Source organism: Miscanthus floridulus, chromosome 2, assembly GCF_019320115.1.
Source record: "Miscanthus floridulus cultivar M001 chromosome 2, ASM1932011v1, whole genome shotgun sequence".
NCBI lineage: Eukaryota > Viridiplantae > Streptophyta > Magnoliopsida > Poales > Poaceae > Miscanthus > Miscanthus floridulus.
The window spans coordinates 176,413,175-176,432,387 of record NC_089581.1 but is presented as its reverse complement, the minus strand read 5'-3'; the positions used below and the strand labels follow the sequence as shown (position 1 = coordinate 176,432,387).

The following is a 19,213-nucleotide window of genomic DNA, read 5'->3' as shown; positions in this document are numbered from 1 at the left end:
GAGTTCCCAATCATAGCATGGGCTTTGGCATCGGTGAGAAACTTTCCGACGTCCAACCATGTACCGCTTGTCCGTTCGAGACATGTACATCCACTCTCGATCCATCTCTGCACAACAAAATATTGAGATAGTAATTATATAGAAATTAATAACAAGTGGAGCTTCATGAACAATAATTGTTGCTCGAAACAACAATTTATTCTACACTTATTTAATTTAGTCACCCTATTTTTAGAAAGCATTATTGTACACTAATTATTGGAATAATAAAATTGATAGCCCCGGCCATATAAATTGAAAATAGTAGCACCATTAAAAAACAATTATTTCACAATAATAAAGAACAATTATTCTACTCCATACTATATAAAAATAGGCGACACTAATTAAAAACCCACTAAAATTGGAGATATGATTATAAACAACAATGTAGCTCCAAACAATGTGTTAGTAGGTGGCACGTGGATTAATTTGCTCACCAAAATGATAAAAGAATCTACTCTACTCCTATCAAGAACTAATTATAGCATCACATACTAACAATGAACTTGACCACCATGTAATTAGCTAGGAATTTAAATGTGTTCAAAGACGCCAACCTTTTGGATGATGGATTCACCATAATTTGCTTACAATCTTGCACAAAGTCCAATTGAAAAAGTGCTTTCTAGAATGGAGAAAGAACTAGAACGAGAATCAAGCAATGTAGCCATCAAAACAACGCTAATTAAGCAACAAAATCAAAGGAGTGGATGCTTGTTACTAACCTTAAAGCAAGAAGATCAAGCCATTCTTTCAAATCCAAGAGCTAGCTTCCTGGTGAAGAGCAGCCGCAACTATGGAGGGAGCGGCCCAAACGCGCGCCTCTGTGCATGGGATGAAAGAGAGGAGGAAGGAGAGGACGGTGCCAGCTTTTTGTACTGTGATGTTATCACCGTCGGTTCTTATCTAGAACCGACAGTGATAGCCCAACATCACTGATGGTTCTTGGCTAGAACCGACAGTGATAAGTAGACATCAAGCCACTACCGGTGCAAGCCACAAACATGCAGTGATGTGGACCTTCACTGTCTGTTTTGGCCCAGCCCCAATCACTTTCTGATTTTCAAGCTTAGAACCGGCAGTGAAGGTATCACTGTCGGTTCACCCTAATTTGGCAGTGATTAGATCGGCAGTGATGTTCAGATCTGTAGTAATATACACCATGCATGATCGAGTCCATGACAATGTCTAAAAAAAAGTTAGCATATTTGCGATACTACGAGGGCGCGGTGAAATGGTTAAATGAGAAGAGGACCAAATGAAGGGGGGATTTTTTTTGAATGGATAATGGATGATAGCGATATGTGCAGGGGTGGATCTAAGAACAATACTATAAACAACAGACAACAGTCAACCAGAGGTGACCCATCATCACGTATACGCCAGTTGTATTGGATTGGAGGAGCTAGGATCGATGGGATCAATCAGTGAGTGAGATGAGCAAGTATGAATGGCCCATGGCTAGGTCTTGCTCCCTAGGAATCCACAGCCATTGGAGGTCGGCAACAAGCAGGCGATGCCTCAGCTGGAGATCACTCGATCGGCGGATTTATTTGATTGGCGGCTTCTCTACGGCGCGGAACGAAGATAGCAACTTAGCATACACACTGGCGATTCGATCGCCATGCGTGTAGCGTGTGCCGCCATGAACGAAGGACAAATAAATCGACAGCGATGCATGCATGGCGGATCTGTCATACGTTGGCAGCACCAGCACGTGCGTGCATGGTTCAGATCGAGTGGAACCCATGCGTGTGCAGACATGCGTACGTGCACTCTCTTTCGAGTTTCAATCGATATGGACGATATGGATGCATGTATGCCCGATGCCGCCTCCCCTTATGCACATATATTCGCAGTGCTGCAGACAGTGGGCTGGTTAATTAATAAGCACACAAGCATGCATGTATGGCAATGGCGATCGAACCATCGTTCCACGACCTGCTGCAGGGACGTCAGGCAGCCTTGATTAGCTTTTACTTGGACTATACTATATATTATATATCAAAGTGGCCAAGCATGCCCATACATGATACGCATCACTAATATTTATGCGGCTCGGCTGCTACGAACCAAGCACATGCACTAATTAACTTTGGACCTTTGCACGCATGCATAGATTATTATATATATACAAATGTTGTTGTATTATTAGTATATTGCTGTACTATATAGGTGCAGGAGTGCAGGACTACAGTCAGCGAGGATGCTTTCACAAAGAAACAAACAAGTCGGCAAGTACTACACTACTACTAGTACAACACAACTGCGAGGCAGCTATAGCTAGTAATACATCGGATTATGTGCACAGCGATGGATAGATCAGAGGCCACCGTTGTCAATCTTCTACGCCGCTGCATAGGTTACTCCCACGGTCCAAAAAAAAGAACACAATTCTAGGTTTACTGCTAGTCAAACTTCTTCAAATTTAACCTATTTTATAGAAAAATATTAATATTCATATCTTCAAATAAATATATTTACTATAAAAATATATTTCATAATTAATTTAATGATACTTCTTTGATATAAAAAATGTTATTATTTTTTTTCCCGTATAGAGGTAACTATTACATCTCTCATCTCTGTGTTGTTATTCCTCCAAGAAACTCAAAACGCACATTCCCTGGCCGCCAACTCATATTTCTCTTTGCTTTCCCAGCCAACGAGGATCTCTCTTCGTATCTCCTCTTCCTCTACTTATACCATTCCCTCTCCCTCTCGATCTGAGAACGACAATCCCTATCCATGTCAGGCATTCCACCATGCAGCTTCCCGCCAACATGGATGACGATGATGTCCGTGCCAAGACCCGATACGGTCTTGCTGCAGCGACAAGACTATCATCCAGGATCATGGCGCAGTGGGCCGCCCGGCCGGTTACTGACGATAGTCTCATCTTGATCAGTTTATAGGTTGTTTTTTTGAGTCAATTAATAAAATAAATGGAGTCAATTTCCATATATATCTTGCCTATGCCATGTACGCCGAGTAGATGAGTCCCCCGTTGAATTTGTCCTAGGCCAGTCGGCTTGGCATACCACCACCTGGGGAGGCAGTTATATATAGTCTTGGTGAGGGTACTCGGGGTCCATCTGGGACGAGTACCCCACCACAAAACTGATGGTATTTGGACATAGGTCTTCGGCCTGGTTGTCACGGAGAAAAATATTGATCTAGAGTAATATCATTGATCAGATAAAGGTAGCTAGTTGTCTAGTTGTTATATGGATTATGCATATGTCAACTCAACCTTTTACTTTGCATGATGCTATGACATTTCTACATTCTAATGTGCAAAGTACAATGAAGGCTAGTGTCAGTGATTGCAGGGTCGAGATGACGGACTAGGGGGTGATTAGTTCTTTCTAAAATTAATTACGCCAACTAACCGAAATAAATGCGGAATTAAAACTATCGGTCTAGTCAAGACTACACTCCTCTATCTAAGTTTCAAGCACCTTATAAAAATCCTAATTAGGCAACAAATATGCCGGACTAGCTAGAGCTCACCTAATCAATTCTAGTAGCAAGGTCACACAAACCTATGCAACTAGTACTTCAAGCAACGAGGGAGCTCCTACACAATCTAGTAAGCAAAAGCGCAAAGCTCCTAAGCTCACTAGCAAAGCTCAATAACAAGGTTATACAGACCAAATTAGAGAGCCCAAATCACTTAGCTACACAAACTAGACGATGTGACTAAAAAGGCTACTCAAACTAAATTAGTCATGCAAGGGAGCTACTTCTATGCTACACAAGCAAGAAGGTAACTAACAAACTACACGAGTCAACTAGTTACAAGAGCAATTACACAAGCTCAATGTATATGAAAGTAAATACAAGCTTGTGTAAAGGAGATGCAAACCAAACGGGAAGACAAGGATGGCACGGTGATTTTTATCCCGAGGTTCACGTGCTTGCCAACACGCCAGTCCCCGTTGTGTCGATCGTTCACTTGGTAGTTCGGCGGCTAATTGGCATCACACCAAGCCCACACGTTGAGTGCCGCAAGAGCCCCATGAACCAAGTGAGGGTAGCTCAATGACACACTCAACTAGAGTTGCTCTTCGCGACTCCCGCAGGGCAAGCACAACACCCCTCACAATCACATCTCCGGAGCACCGCACAATCTTCTTTGCGTGCTTTGACAGAGATCACGCCACCCAGCCATCTAGGAGGTGGCAACCTCCAAGAGTAACAAGCACCATCGGCTTGTAACTCGATCACCTAGTGCCACTCGATGCAACTTCATTATGCAATCGCACTAGAATCACACTCACACTCAATCGGATGATCATTATCAAACGTATGTGAGTTAGAGGGCTCCCAAGCACACCTACACCAGCCACCAAGGCTTAAGGGTGCTCAGCAACCAGCCCATGGTCGAGCTCCACCTCTATTTATAGCCCCCAAGCCAAATAGAGTCATTAGAGCCTTGGAACACATTTATGCGTGGCCACCGGACAGCAACATGTGGGCACCGGACATAGGGTGGCGGTGCCCAATGGTCGAATTGCAATGGCTATTTCCAACTAGCCGTTGGGATCCCTGGCATCAGGACATAGGGGGCGGTGCACCGCCCTAGGGGTGACTGGTGTCCCCCGACAAGTTTCCTCCCTCTCTAGAAAAAAGGAGCGGTGCCACACCGCCATAGTCACCGGACAGTCCAGTGAACCTAACTTGATCCAAATTGAAACCGATCACTTCAATGCAGTAGAGCTATTTGTTAGCTTTATGAAAAGTTCCTAGATCATCGAAATCAGAGTTTGGAGCTAGGAATTATGCCCGAAATACGAAAGAGTGTTGCTGCTGTTTTTGGGCACCGCCCCTGGCACCGCCCTAGGATGGCGGTGCACCACCCTAGGGGTGGCGGTGCCCACTTTTTGGCCACCGGAAAGGCGGTGCCACCCTCTATAATGGCTGCGATTTGGCTACGAATTAGGTTGCAACTTCCGACCCTCGGACAACCATAACTAGCTCTTTTCTTCTCTTTTTCCTCTCCAACTTGATCCGTTTCAACACCAACAACTTCTCCTTTGCATATACGCCAACACCACCAAGTGATCACCATCTTGTGCATATGTGTTAGCTTTTCATAAATGTTTTCCAAAGGATTAGTCACTTAATTCACCATGCCACTCGATCCTAGCAATGATGCAAAGTTAGATCACTCGAGTGGCACTAGATGACCGATATGCAAATAAGTTTACCCCTCTTGATAGTACGGCCATCTATCCTAAACCCGGTCATAAACTTCTCTACACACCTATGACCGGTGAAATGAAATATCCTATAGGTTTATACCTTTGCCTTGTGCATTCCAATCCATCTCCTCCAATATCGATGCAACACATGCACCATCATGATCACAAATGATATGATCCACTCCATATCATCACATGACTATATTGGTTCATCGATCTTGACCTCACTTGCTTTTCACCGTTGCCTTCGTCCATCGGCGTCAAGTCTTGCTCAAGCTTCACCGCCACGTGGTCCATCACTCCAAAGCCTCCAACTTGCCCTTCATGCTTGCAACCGGTCCATCAGGCCAAGTCTTGTCTAGATTTTTTCCACCTTAGTCACATGACTCCATGTCATGTATCATATGCAATGAGCTCCTTCATCACATGTGTGAGCCTTGCAACAAACCCAAGCCATTTCACCTCCATGGCATGTATTGCTCACACACATGTACCTGTGGACTAATCACCTGTGTATTTCACTTAAACACATATTAGTCCACCTAGGTTGTCACTCAATTATCAAAACCAAACAATGACCTTTCAATGATCATATGGATCACTTATTTCATTACATGGTTACTATATTAAAAGTCTCTACAAATGCATTAGCATGGAGAACGGATACATGAACATAATACATGTCCGGATGTTCCCTAAGATACAACTATTGCTGCTGCAATCAAACTCAGAACTCATGAGACAACCTCTTCATTCAGTCAAATTAACCCCCCGCCCTCATCCTCCTCTACATTTCTATCTAGGCTCCTCCTGTCACATTATGCAGTATGCCCGGATCACCTCGATTATAGGTGCATGACAAAGCGGGCATTTTCCAACCCCATGTAGCAATTCGCTTGCACATTTTGAGCAGGTGCACATATGTCCACATCTAAGGGTAAGTAGCAGATAATGTAGAGGTTATTGTTCAGACAATATTTTTGAAATAAATAGTACAACTAAAAATGTGTGAGAAATAGCTGATTAACCTATAAAGAAGGGAGTCAATCTGGTTGTCACAACAGATGCAACACGTTTCTTTCCTTGCTAGCTTCCATTGTGATCCATCCTCTAACGTTTCTTCATCTGCTTCAAGTTCTAGAAATCATTCTTCAAACACAGTGAATTAATCATGTACCATGCCATGACACTGGAATGAGAGAAAAGAGTAGTGCACCTTGCATGGTTAGAGATCGGTTAAGAGCAGCAGACACTTCTTGCTTGATGGAGCGTTGTAGCTCTATCTGCATCTCCATGCATACTTCTAACATTTGTTGCATGCTGGTCATTCCTCTCTGCACTCCAGTCAACTCATCTCGCAAAATATGGATAGTGTCCCAGTCCTGCAAAGCATTTTTAACAAGATAAATGCTTGGATATTCAAAATTATGTGCACTGAAGGACTCTAGTGACCTCTAATGAACAAACTTTTTTCTTTCCAGTTGGTGGGAGAGACCACTCACAAATTCAGAATGATGCATGCTTTGTTGACTCCAATTATGATGTGGCAATTCAATATGCCACTGGCGTTGCTGTGGGAAAAGTGTTTGATCTGGCAATATAGTTGATGACTGAGGTGCAGTGTCTCTCTCGGCTCGATTCTGTTCATCTATCCTGATTTCGATAGGATCTTCGTTGAGTAAACCAGTTGTTGGTCTCTGCTCCTCGAAATTCCAATCATGAGGATCATGTTCTTGCCTTTGGACATAAGACCGAATGAGCTAGTCCAGACTTTCTTGAAAGCCACTGCTAAGAAGATTAGACACGCTTCGCCTGCAAAATAAAGGATCTATATGAGCATTTGGCATAAGGACAACATTTACCTTCCATGGACCTTTGCAAGTTTACCTGCTTAAGAGCTCTCTGAGTTCAATTCCGTAAACATCATCATCCGATGGACGAAGCCTATTAACGTTTCTACTTGAAGGGAAACTTCGTCCTAACTGCCAGTTTGGTCTAGGTTCTTGAGAATCAATAATGAGCCATTCTTCATCTCTACGTACAAAGGTGTTGCCATGTCCATCCTCGGTGCCAGATATATCCCTTGACCATGGCGAATCACTTTGTTGTCCTCCATAAGTTTCAGCTTCCCGTTGCACGCCATTGTTAGATGGAGCAGGAAAGGCATAACTAGAATGATCATTGTCCTGTTCCGAGGACCCTGAGTCTGAATAATCTTCATATCGATCTATTTGTTCTTGAGCAAAGTCGGTTTGATGAGCATCATTACTATTAGCTACATAGTTTTCAATATGTGAATCTTCATTTTGCACTGATTGTTGTGTTAGGATTTCATAGCCACGAGTTGCATTCTCTATATGATTGTTATCATCACTTACAACCTGAGGTGTTACACTGTCATAATCATTATCGGTAGAATTTGTTTGAGTAGACAGTGCCACCAAAGTTGATTGATCGTTGGTGATGCTTTCTGTTCCAGAGCGAACTTCTTCCCTAGGCAAGAACAATATATTGTCAGGAATCAAATGTCAATAATATCCAATTCTTGTCAACTATACCAAAAATGAAAAATGATACATTGACACGACAGCAAAAGTTGTGCTCCTTTTGCAGCTTGATCAAGATATCTTTTCCCCCTAATTTTCTATTGGGTGAAGCAAGATCCAACATGCAAAATCCAAGATCAGCAACAGTAGAGGAGATACTATTACTAGGCAAAGAAAGCCATACCTCAGTCTAGAGTCAGGATGACTCTGTCTAGCATGTCCTAATTCTCTAGTTGTCATAGAAATCGACCTCTCAGCATTCGTGGGCCTTCCGCTACAAAAGAATCTACCTCGGAGAAAAGACTGGAAAATAATAACGATCAATTCAATGAAATGCTCCAGAGGACAATATCTCAGACATGACTATTTCATTGAAGTACACTAAAACAATGCTTTTCTACTTTAGGTGCGTAACAAGTTTCTCTCTACAATAATGCAGTACTTTTCTTGACACACGATACTTGGGTGCACATCATGCAACACAAACAGAGGACATGCTACACACTGCTGCTGCATACCCTCTGCCGACTATCATATCACAGGGACAGAGCACAGCCGCACAAGGTACTGTGTCACCATACTATTTGCAGCACAGCAACTAGCCAGCTAACCCTTCAAAGAAAAGAAAAAAAAAACTATCTCTGGTTTATTTTAAGTGGTAACTACTGTAATTAGGATTAGCAGGTGTAGGTGAGAATGAAGTAGCTGTGCACATGTCATTGATTTCCTCCACCCGACAAACGAACGTACATGGACATGGACCATGATCATGCTTATGCTTCTCCAAAAAGCAACCCCCTGGATTTGCCAATTGGATCGACCAATCTTGTTAGAAGCAAGAACAAAAATGTTTGGTTTCGGAGATGGACGGAGAAGCAAATGAAAGCGATCGGCCAAGTGAAAGGTTTGAGCTTGAGGGGGGGGATTAGTTTTGGCTTTGACCTGAATGCCGCGGCTGTGAGCGAAGGCGGAGACGGCGCGGTGCTCGGAGAGGCCCTGCAGCTCTCGCTGGCGTTCCACGGCTATGCGCGTGACGACGACGTCGGCGCGCGCTTGCGGCCGGCCGCGCAGCCTGCTGGGCGCCTCCTCCTCCCCGTGGTAGCCCTGGCAGGCCATGCGGACGCGCTCGCGCTCGCTCTCGCCCAGGCACTCCTCGGCACCGGGGGCCCGTCCCCGCGCCGCGCCCTCGCGCGGCGACGTGGACGCCGACGCCGCCCACTCCCTGGAGATCCGCCTGACGAGCGCGCGCTCGGGAGACCGCGCACGCCGCCTGCCACCGCCGTCCCCGCCTCGGAGGAAGGAGGCGTCGAGCATGGAGACGGCGTGGAGGCGCGCGAGCGCGAGGAGCTCGGACTCGCGGTCCCGGCGGTCGAGGTCCAGCGTGGTGAGCACCATCTGCTCGCACGCCTGGCGGTGCCGCGCGGACCACTGCTGCGCGATGATCGTGGACGCCGCAGCGGCCGATGAGGTCTCGCCACCGGCACAAGATCGGGTCTTGGCGCGGACATTGTCGTCCATGGTGTGGCAGGAAGCCGGGAAGGTGCTCGATCAGCGCGGTCAGGCAGTGTCGCTGTCAGGGCGGTAGAGAGGAGAGGGAAGAGTATAAGTAGAGGCGCAGGCGGAGGAGGAAGAGAGTGGGTGGGTGGGGATAGCAAGCATTCCTCGCTGGCGGTGGCGGGAGAGTAGAGGAGGAGGAGACGGTGCTTGGGAGCGAGTGCGCTTTAGGGGAGAAGAGAAGAGAAGAGGAGACGGAGTAAATCCCGAGGTGGTGGAGCGACGAGACGCACGCACTGTCTAGCGGTCGGCGGTGTGCATGCATGCTATTGCTCGCAGTCTCAGCCTCTTAAGCTCTCAGCTCGCTAGATTTCTTCCTCTTCCGCGCCGTAGAGAAGGCGCCAAAACCGCGAGTGATCTCGAGAGCCACCGCCTGCTTGTTGCCTACCTCCAATGGCTGGATCCCTAGGGAGCAACACCTAGCAGATGGGCCATGCATGCATGCTGATCTCTCTTGATCACTGATTGATCCGATCCTCCTCCAATCCAATACAATTGGTATGATGCGTCACCTCTGCTTGACTGTTTTTTTTAATATTATAAGAAAAAAGGCTCGATCAGGCACCACTGTCATACTGCATTCTGATCCTTGCATGCATTTTTTTTAGCTCTTCTGTCCTCTAACTAAGTTATTCGGTAGCCAGCTACAAAAATAAGTTATTCTGTAACCACCTTCATTTACAATAATTTTATATACTAATTTACGATAATGTCAATATATATTTACGATAGTTACTATAACACATGGGGATATTTACCATAACGTTATAGTAAACCACTTAATAAGAAGTTACTATAATCTCGTAAATTAACATAGTAATTATCGTAACTCAAAGTGGCTACAGAATAAGTTATTTTTGTATATATATATATATATATATATATATATATATATATATATATATATATATATATATATATATATATATATATATATATATATATATATATATATATATATATATATTTTTCTATCTTGTCCTGTATTATTTCTGTTCAACCGTGCTTAATTAGCTGGTTCAGATTTCTATATTGTCCTATATATGTGTATTTATGTAACACGTCGGTCAGAAATACTACTAGTATATATAATATAACACTACTATTCTGTATATATGAAGTGCGTTGTTGCATTGCTATATATCACTATCAGGAAGCATGAAACTTGCACTATCTTCACGCTCTGGGTATGCGCCATGATCGATCATCGTATGATCTATCTCCCTTGGCAGTTTCTCCAGCTTCTGTCCTTTTGTGATTGTTGTTTCTCTGCGTACCAACTGCGCCATTACTGTTTGGTATCCTATGCTATCATATTTGTGATCGCCGCGGCATGAGCATGAACACGTACTAGTGCCGGCCAGTTGAGAGCAGACCAGCAGGAGGAAACACTGGGTACGGTGGTGTATATTGTTTTGTTTTGGGTGTCTGCACTGCATTCACATCGATGGGATGGAATGGACGAAGGAAAGGAGCGTACGTATGACCCGACCCCCCGCCCACCTTACATTCCCTACGATTTCAGGGACGGCGACGATTTGAAGACCGAGTTCCGAGGAGATCAATCGAGTACTCCTACTACACCATATCAGAGATATGGATGATCCGTCCATGCACTGCCTCCTTTCAATTATTAAGCCTCTACGTTTCAGTTTTTCTTCAGAGGCCAAAGCCAACAGCCATTTGTTCACTGTCACTCGCTCCAGACACTCCGTACAGAGATGATTCGATCCATGCATGCATGCAAGTGTCCTATAAGTACAGTTTGCTTGGCAGAGCGTAAAGTGGAGTGAGTGATCCAAGTGATCGAGGGCAGAGCTCAGCTGCCCTTCTCATTCCTGATTCTCATCTACTGATCCCAATGTAGAAACTGGCTAGATGGTTTCGATGATAATTTTATTCAGCGTGGCGCCATGTTAGCCACAAGATCGAGAGGTAAGTCCGACAATAATGCTGATGGTTTATACTTTACCCAAAAATCTTTATTTTTTTTAATAAAAACCTCACTTGAAATCTTAAAAAAAAATCATAGAAAACTAGTTTTTATAGATGAAAATTTTATGAAATTGGTTTTGATTTTTGTTTCCGTTAGAATCGTGCTATATCTTATGTTGACTAGCTTGGAATGATTTTAATCTTATAATATGGTCCAATGAGCAATTTTGACTGGATTCAAAAGTCGGAGGAGGAGAACAATCCGGTTTTCGTAACAAAGTCCAGGGTGTCGAGCAGGCCTAGAGCCCCCCATGTGTAGTCCAGGGTCCACATCAGTTTCGGAGCAGTCCTAATCGGCCCACCGGCCCTTTTGTTAGACACTTGAGCCTGTGTGGCCTCTGCCTCTCCACGGGAAGGAAATGCTCGCGCACGGGCAATCCCATTCCCACCCTGCTCGGCCGGTGGCCGCCAAGCTCAGTGTCCGCGCATTGGCGACTTCTGAGTTCTGACTTGGTGTAGCAGCTCAGAGATGGTGGTGATTCTGTTAGATTAATTTGGGCCAGGCCCATTATTTATTCTAATTAATCAAATAAACCTCAAAGGCCCATAATTATTGTTAAGTGAAAAAGTGATTAGTACCATATGGGAAATTCACTAAAAAGGTTATCATCATAAATAGTGAGTGTTAGGACTCTCACATAGACAAGTTGAGAGGGAGAACCGGGAGGCCACACGCGCGCGCCGCCGCCGCCCGCCCGCGACGTGGGCGTGGGCGTGGGCGTGGGCCTGGTCCCCCGACAGGGCCTAACGGACAGATGGAGAACTGCGCGGCTATAATGAGGGGGCGCCCACCCGACTCTTCCTCTTCCTCCTCTCCGCAACATCTGAGCACTGAGCTATTCATCTGCATCTCCGACCGAGTTCCCTGCGCGCACAGGAAGAGTTCCCTGCGCGCACAGGAAGCTTCGGTAGCAGGCCTCCGAAACTTCCCCCGTCAAGCGTACCTGCACGGGTAGGCGGGGAATCAAGTTTTTGGGGAGCGCCGGCCTTCCCGGTGCGACTGCTGCCCCGTCTGCAGTTTCCTGTTCGGGGGCCTGCAGGAGCTTCCCGTGCCACTGCTTCAACACCCGCACGGGAGAGTCTCGTTCCACTACTTCGACACCGCACCTGCAGGAGTCTCCCGGTGCGACCTTCTCTGCAACATGGTGGACACGAGGAGGACTGGTGGCCGCACCAACACCAACGACGGAGAAGATGGTGGCTCACTGTCCGCGGGTACCGGCAGTCCCACCCTAGGGTATAAATCTAATCCCACTGTGCGCTATTGTTCATATGCTATTCTGTTAGCGTTTTTAGCGTACTTGGTTGCTGTACTGTTAAATACTATCTGCAGTAGTGGTGGTGTTACAGTATGGTTAGTGGTACTGTTACTATTGTTTAAGTCGTATTTATGGATTAATATAAGTCATAAATTGACCAAATGCTCAACAATCCAAAAACTTGATAGATCATTTTCGGCTGCTAGTTTTGTTGCGTCACTAAAACCACCACCTTTGAAAGATGATGGATCCAACTATAAAGTGTAGCGTGTTCGCTCCAAGCTGTGGTTCACTAGTATGCGTTGTGAGCACGTAATCAAGGGAAAGCGCATTGAACCTCCTTTCTCTCACGAGGAGGAGATTAAGTTCAATGAGGCAGATAACTTGTTCAAGGGGGGTCTCATCAGCATATTAGCTGAAACCATGGTGCAAGTGTACATGGATATGGACACTGGCAAGGACATGTGGGATGCACTTGAGGCCAAGTTCGGTGTTGCCGATGCTAGCACTGAGTTGTACATCATGGAGAAGTTCTATGACTACAAGATGGTCGATGACTGATCTGTAGTAGAGCAGGCTCATGAGATACAGATGCTGGTAAAGGAACTTCAGAACAATGAGTGTGAGTTGCCTGACAAGTTTGTGGCCGGCGGTATCATCGCTAAGCTGCCACCTACTTGGTCGAGCTTTGCCACTACTCTAAAGCACAGGAGGCAAGTGTTCAGTGTGACTGATCTCATTGCTACTCTTGGTGTGGAGGAGAATGCTAGGGCAAAGGACACTCATGGCAAGAAAGCGCATGAGGAAAGTTCTAGCGCCAATCTGGTGCAAAAGAAGAACTTTCATGCCGCACAGAGGAAAAAGAAAAATAAGCCTGCAGTCAAGCCTAAAGCTGCAACTTTTAAGAAGAAGGGCAAGGAAAAAGAAAAGGGCCTTTGCTTTGTCTGCGGTGCATCTGACCATTGGGCAAAAGAGTGCCCTGACCGCAAGGACAAGCAGAAGAAGTTCGCAAACATGGTTGTTAGCGAATCTGGAGGATCTGGGTACGGTAATCATCTACCTACAGTTTTTTTAGTTTGTCTCTCGCCTGAGTGGTGGGTTGATACGGGTGCTAACATTCATGTTTGTTCTGATGTTTCTTTGTTTTCTTCTTATCAGGAACAAAGAGGTTGCTCCTTGCTGATGGAAAATGGTACGCTTGCTGCTGTACTTGGTGTTGGTACGATCAATCTGAAGTTTACTTCGGGAAAAATCGTGCAGCTAAAGAACGTGCAGCATGTCCCCTCCATCAAGAAAAATCTCGTTAGTGGATCTCTACTATGTAGAGATGGCTTTAGACTTGTATTTGAGTCCAATAAATGTGTTGTATTCAAGTATGGAACCTTTGTTGGAAAAGGCTATGAAAGCGGAGGCTTGTTCCGCTTCTCTTTGATGGATTCTTGTGATAAAATTGTGAACCATGTGAGAAATGATGATGAGTCTAATGTTTGGCATTCCCGACTCTGTCACATCAATGTTGGTTGTATGACACGCTTAGCTAGTTTAAAATTAATCCCTAAAATCGATCTGGTCAAAGGGTCTAAGTGCCATGCTTGTGTTCAAGCGAAGCAACCTCGCAAGCCTCACAAGGCTGTGAAAGAGGCGAGAAATTTGGCACCGCTAGATCTCATTCATTCTGATCTGTGCGAGATGAATGGTGTGTTGACCAAAGGAGGAAAGAAATATTTCATGACTCTTATTGGTGATAGCACTAGATTTTGCTATGTGTACTTGCTAAAAACAAAGGATGAAGCAATGCATTATTTTAAAATCTATAAAGCTGAAGTAGAGAACCAATTGGAAAGAAAAATCAAACGGTTGAGGTCTGATCGTGGGGAGAATACTTTTCACATGAGTTTGATTCATTCTGCGAGGAACATGGAATTATTCATGAGAGGACGCCTCCATACTCCCCCCAATCCAATGGGATTGCCGAACGAAAGAATCGCACTCTAACTGATTTGGTTAACGCCATGTTAGACACTGCGGGACTTTCCAACGAATGGTGGGGTGAGGCTATATTGACGGCATGTCATGTCCTGAATAGAGTTCCTACAAAGAATAAAGAAGTAACACCATTCGAGGAATGGGAAAAGAAAAGGTTGACTCTCTCATACCTACGCACTTGGGGATGCTTGGCCAAGGTGAATGTGCCAATTGTCAAAAAGCGCAAACTTGGACCAAAAACTGTAGATTGTGTGTTCCTCGGTTACGCTTTACACCGCATCGGCTATAGATTTCTAGTTGTAAGCTCTGGAGTACCTAACATGCGTGTTGGTGCAATAATTGAGTCCAGAGATGCTACATTCTTTGAGAATGAATTTCCTATGAGAGGAAATAAACCTAGCACATCTAGTCAAAAACCTGTTGATTCCCCCGTGGCGCCAACAGAACATCTTAAACAAACATGTGTTGAGAATCCTAAGGAGGATAATAGTGGAGCTACTCGAAAGAGTAAGAGACAGAGGACTGTAAAGTCTTTTGGTGATGATTTCACTATATACCTCGTGGATGACACTCCAAGCACCATTGCTGAGGCATTTTCCTCTCCCGACGCTGACTACTGGAAGGAAGCAGTGCGAAGTGAGATAGATTCAATTATGACCAATGGAACTTGGGAGATTGTTGATCGTCCTTACGGGTGCAAGCCTGTAGGATGTAAATGGGTGTTCAAGAAAAAGCTTAGGCCTGATGGTATGATTGAAAAGTACAAGGCAAGGCTTGTGGCTAAGGGTTATACCCAGAAAGAAGGCGAGGACTTCTTTGATACTTATTCACCAGTGGCTCGATTGACCACAATCCGAGTACTGCTTGCCCTGGCTGCGTCTCATGGTCTTTTCGTTCATCAGATGGATGTTAAGACGGCTTTCCTAAATGGGGAGCTAGATGAGGAGATCTACATGGATCAGCCTGATGGCTTCGTAGTAGAAGGTCAAGAAGGAAAGGTGTGTAAATTATTAAAGTCTTTGTATGGCCTAAAACAAGCACCTAAGCAATGGCATGAAAAGTTTGATAAAACTATGACATCTGCTGGCTTTGTTGCGAATGAAGCCGACAAATGTGTGTACTACCGCTATGGTGGGGGAGAAGGAGTAATCCTGTGCTTGTATGTGGATGACATACTAATCTTTGGGACAAGCCTCAATGTGATTGAGGAAGTCAAGGACTTTCTGTCAAAGTGCTTTGACATGAAGGATTTGGGAGTGGCTGATGTGATACTAAACATCAAACTACTAAGGGGAGAAAATGGTGGGGTAACACTTGTACAAACTCACTATGTGGAAAAGGTACTGAGTCGCTTTGGTTATAGTGACTGCAAGCCCGTGTCCACTCCCTATGATCCAAGCGTGATCCTGAGAAAGAACCGAAGAATAATGAGGGATCAGTTGAGATACTCCCAAATCATCGGCTCGCTAATGTACTTGGCTAGTGCAACGAGGCCTGACATCTCATTTGCTGTGAGCAAATTAAGCCGGTTTGTTTCAAATCCGGGAGATAATCACTGGCGTGCTCTTGAAAGAATATTGCGCTATCTAAAGGGAACGTCGAGCTTTGGCATTCACTATACTGGGTACCCGAAGGTAGTCGAGGGCTATTGTGATGCAAATTGGATATTTGATGCTGATGAGTTAAAAGCCACAAGTGGATATACATTCACACTTGGAGGTGGCGCTGTTTCCTAGAAGTCTTGCAAGCAGACCATCTTAACAAGGTCAACAATGGAAGCAGAACTTGCATCACTTGATACCGCTACTGTTGAGGCTGAATGGCTCCATGAGCTCCTTATGGATTTGCCGGTGGTTGAAAAACCTATGCCCGCAATTTCTATGAACTGTGATAACCAAACAGTAATTATCAAGATAAACAGTTCAAAGGACAACATGAAGACCACTAGGCATGTAAAGCGGCGGTTAAAATCTGTCAGAAAATTGAGAAACTCCGGAGTAATAGCTTTGGACTATGTCCATACGTCTAAAAATCTGGCAGATCAATTTACTAAGGGACTATCGCGTAATGTGATAGATAGTGCATCGAGTGAGATGGGACTGAGACCCGCATGAAGTTCTATCGTGGTGGCAACCTGTCCTATGTGATCGGAGATCCCGTGAATTAGGATGGTGAAACAAGCTATGGGTAGACTGAGGGAAGAGACCCTTTTTAATAAAGGTCAATCTCTTGAGTAATGCACTTCTCTTCCTATCTGTATGGCAGGTTGGTAAATACCTCAATGTGATCCGAGTGGCTTAATGAGAAGCAAAGATGTCGGCCTACAGGGCATCTTAAAGGAACACACCTATGTGAGTTCGATTGCTAGTCGCAATTTATGAGATTTGGGTGATCTCTAGATACTCATGAATAGGCCAGGAGTATGACTTATATGCTCCAACCAGAGGGGATACTACAGGCAGCCTAGTATCAGTAAAGAAATCGAGTGAGCCTCACTTTGCACAAAATTGTCAATTCAAGGCATAGTCCATTGGTCAGTTGTAAATGAGTGTAAACTCCTTTTCTAGATGGATGTTTAACTTAACAGTCTCCATCGAAACACTAGTATATCAAACAAGCTCAGAACTGAAGACATTAATTGTGGACTTCTGAAGTTTGGTGGGGATTGTTAGATTAATTTGGGCCAGGCCCATTATTTATTCTAATTAATCAAATAAACTTCAAAGGCCCACAATTATTGTTAAGTGGAAAAGTGATTAGTACCATATGGAAAATTCACTAAAAAGGTTATCATCTTAAATATTGAGTCTTAGGACTCTCACATAGACAAGTTGAGAGGGAGAACCGGGAGGCCACACGCGCGCGCCGCCGCCGCCGAGCCGAGCTGCGCCGCCCGCCCGCCCGCGTGGGCATGGCGTGGGCCGTGGCCCATGGCCTGGCCTGGCTTGGCCTGGTTTTGTCGCTTGGCCCAACCGAAACCCTAGCCGTCGCAGCCAACTCCCAACGCCCAACCACCCTGTCCAGGTTCATTCCCCCGACAGGGCCTAACGGACAGATGGAGAACTGCGCGGCTATAATGAGGGGGGGCGCCCCTGTTCCGGCAGTGCGAGACCCGACTCCTCCTCTCCGCAACATCTGAGCGCTGAGCTGTTCATCTGTATCTCCGGCCGGAGTTCCATGCGCGCACAGGAAGCTTCGGTAGCAGGCCTCCAGAACTTCCCCCGTCAAGCGTACCTGCAGGAGCTTCCCGTGCCACTGCTTCGACACCGCACGGGAGAGTCTCGTTCCACTGCTTCGACACCGCACCTGCAGGAGTCTCCCGGCGCGACCTCCTCTGCAACATGGTGGACACGAGGAGGACTGGTGGCCGCACCAACACCAACGATGGAGAAGATGGTGGCTCACTGTCCGCGGGTACCGGCAGTCCCACCCTAGGGTATAAATCTAATCCCACTGTGCGCTATTGTTCATATGCTATTCTGTTAGCGTTTTTAGCGTACTTGGTTGCTGCACTGTTAAATACTATCTGCAGTAGTGGTGGTGTTACAGTATGGTTAGTGGTACTGTTACTATTGTTTAAGTCGTATTTATGGATTAATATAAGTCGTAAATTGACAAAATGCTCAACAGATTCCACATCTTTTTTTTTTTTGGTTTTGTTCTTGTTCTTTTGTCAGCCCAGGTAGCACGCATGCGTTTTCAGACAATTTCAGAGGGGAGCAGAAGCAGCATTTCGCCAGCCCTGGTGCTGGTGGGTTTTATTTTCCCCTCTGTCCCCAAACATGTTTTTACTACTGCATGCATGTTGCAGCGGGTGAATGAATGGATGGATAATAAAGAAAGAGAGGTTGTCTGGGGACACGTGGGAATATACATAGCTTAGTGAGCAGTACTAGAGATGAGGGAAGGTGCAGTGGCAGTGGTGTTGGCCCGACTTGGCAGGCCCACCTTGTGTGTGTGACGTCGCCCATGCTTGGCTGCCGCCACGTCGTGCGACGCATCGCCCCCGTATGTCTTGTTTATTATTTATTTATTTATATTTATTATAATAAGTATAATAAATAATACAGAAAATGATATACAAGAAGAAAAAAAGATGTTCTCCTAGCCTGGTAACAATAATTGTGCTTTCTATCTAATAAGAAATGACGATTGATAATATGCAGCGAAATAAATATACTCGTCCTGTTCGTTTGACTTATAAGTCGTACTTTTTGGTCGACGAACAGTATTTTTCTCTAAATGAACGGGACAACTAGGCCTCGTTCACTTTGAAAAAAAAGTGAACCGATGAATAGTACTACTTTCGTCTTATTTGGTAAATATTATCCAATCGTGGACCAACTAGGCTTAAAAGATCCATCTCGTGATTTCCAATTAAACTGTGTAATTAGTTATTTTTTATCTATATTTAATACTCCATACAAGCGGCTAAAAATTGATGCGATAGAAAGAGTGAAAAAACTTGAAATTGGGATAGCATCAAGGCGGTACTCAGGATGTCAGGACACGACGAGGGTGGGACAGGACAGCCAAGGATGTCAGGATGAGAAAGACCCCCCGCGCCGCGGATCCAACGCAAGTCAGAGTCAGGTGGGCAGCCGGACAGGTCACGCGTCTCTAT

General features: G+C 45.1%; 1 protein-coding gene across 1 annotated transcript; it reads right to left on the bottom strand.

Annotated features, from left to right (window-relative positions):
- Positions 1-5,875: 5,875 nt before the first annotated feature.
- On the bottom strand, positions 5,876-9,693 carry LOC136540803 (uncharacterized). Its single transcript, XM_066532823.1, has 7 exons — positions 8,738-9,693; positions 7,980-8,098; positions 7,137-7,742; positions 6,752-7,061; positions 6,466-6,631; positions 6,278-6,374; positions 5,876-6,180 (listed from the first exon to the last, which is right to left on the bottom strand). Exons 1-4 carry the CDS (start codon positions 9,311-9,313, stop codon positions 7,010-7,012), a joined length of 1,353 nt encoding a protein of 450 aa, XP_066388920.1. The 5' UTR covers positions 9,314-9,693; the 3' UTR covers positions 5,876-6,180; positions 6,278-6,374; positions 6,466-6,631; positions 6,752-7,009.
- Positions 9,694-19,213: the final 9,520 nt, after the last annotated feature.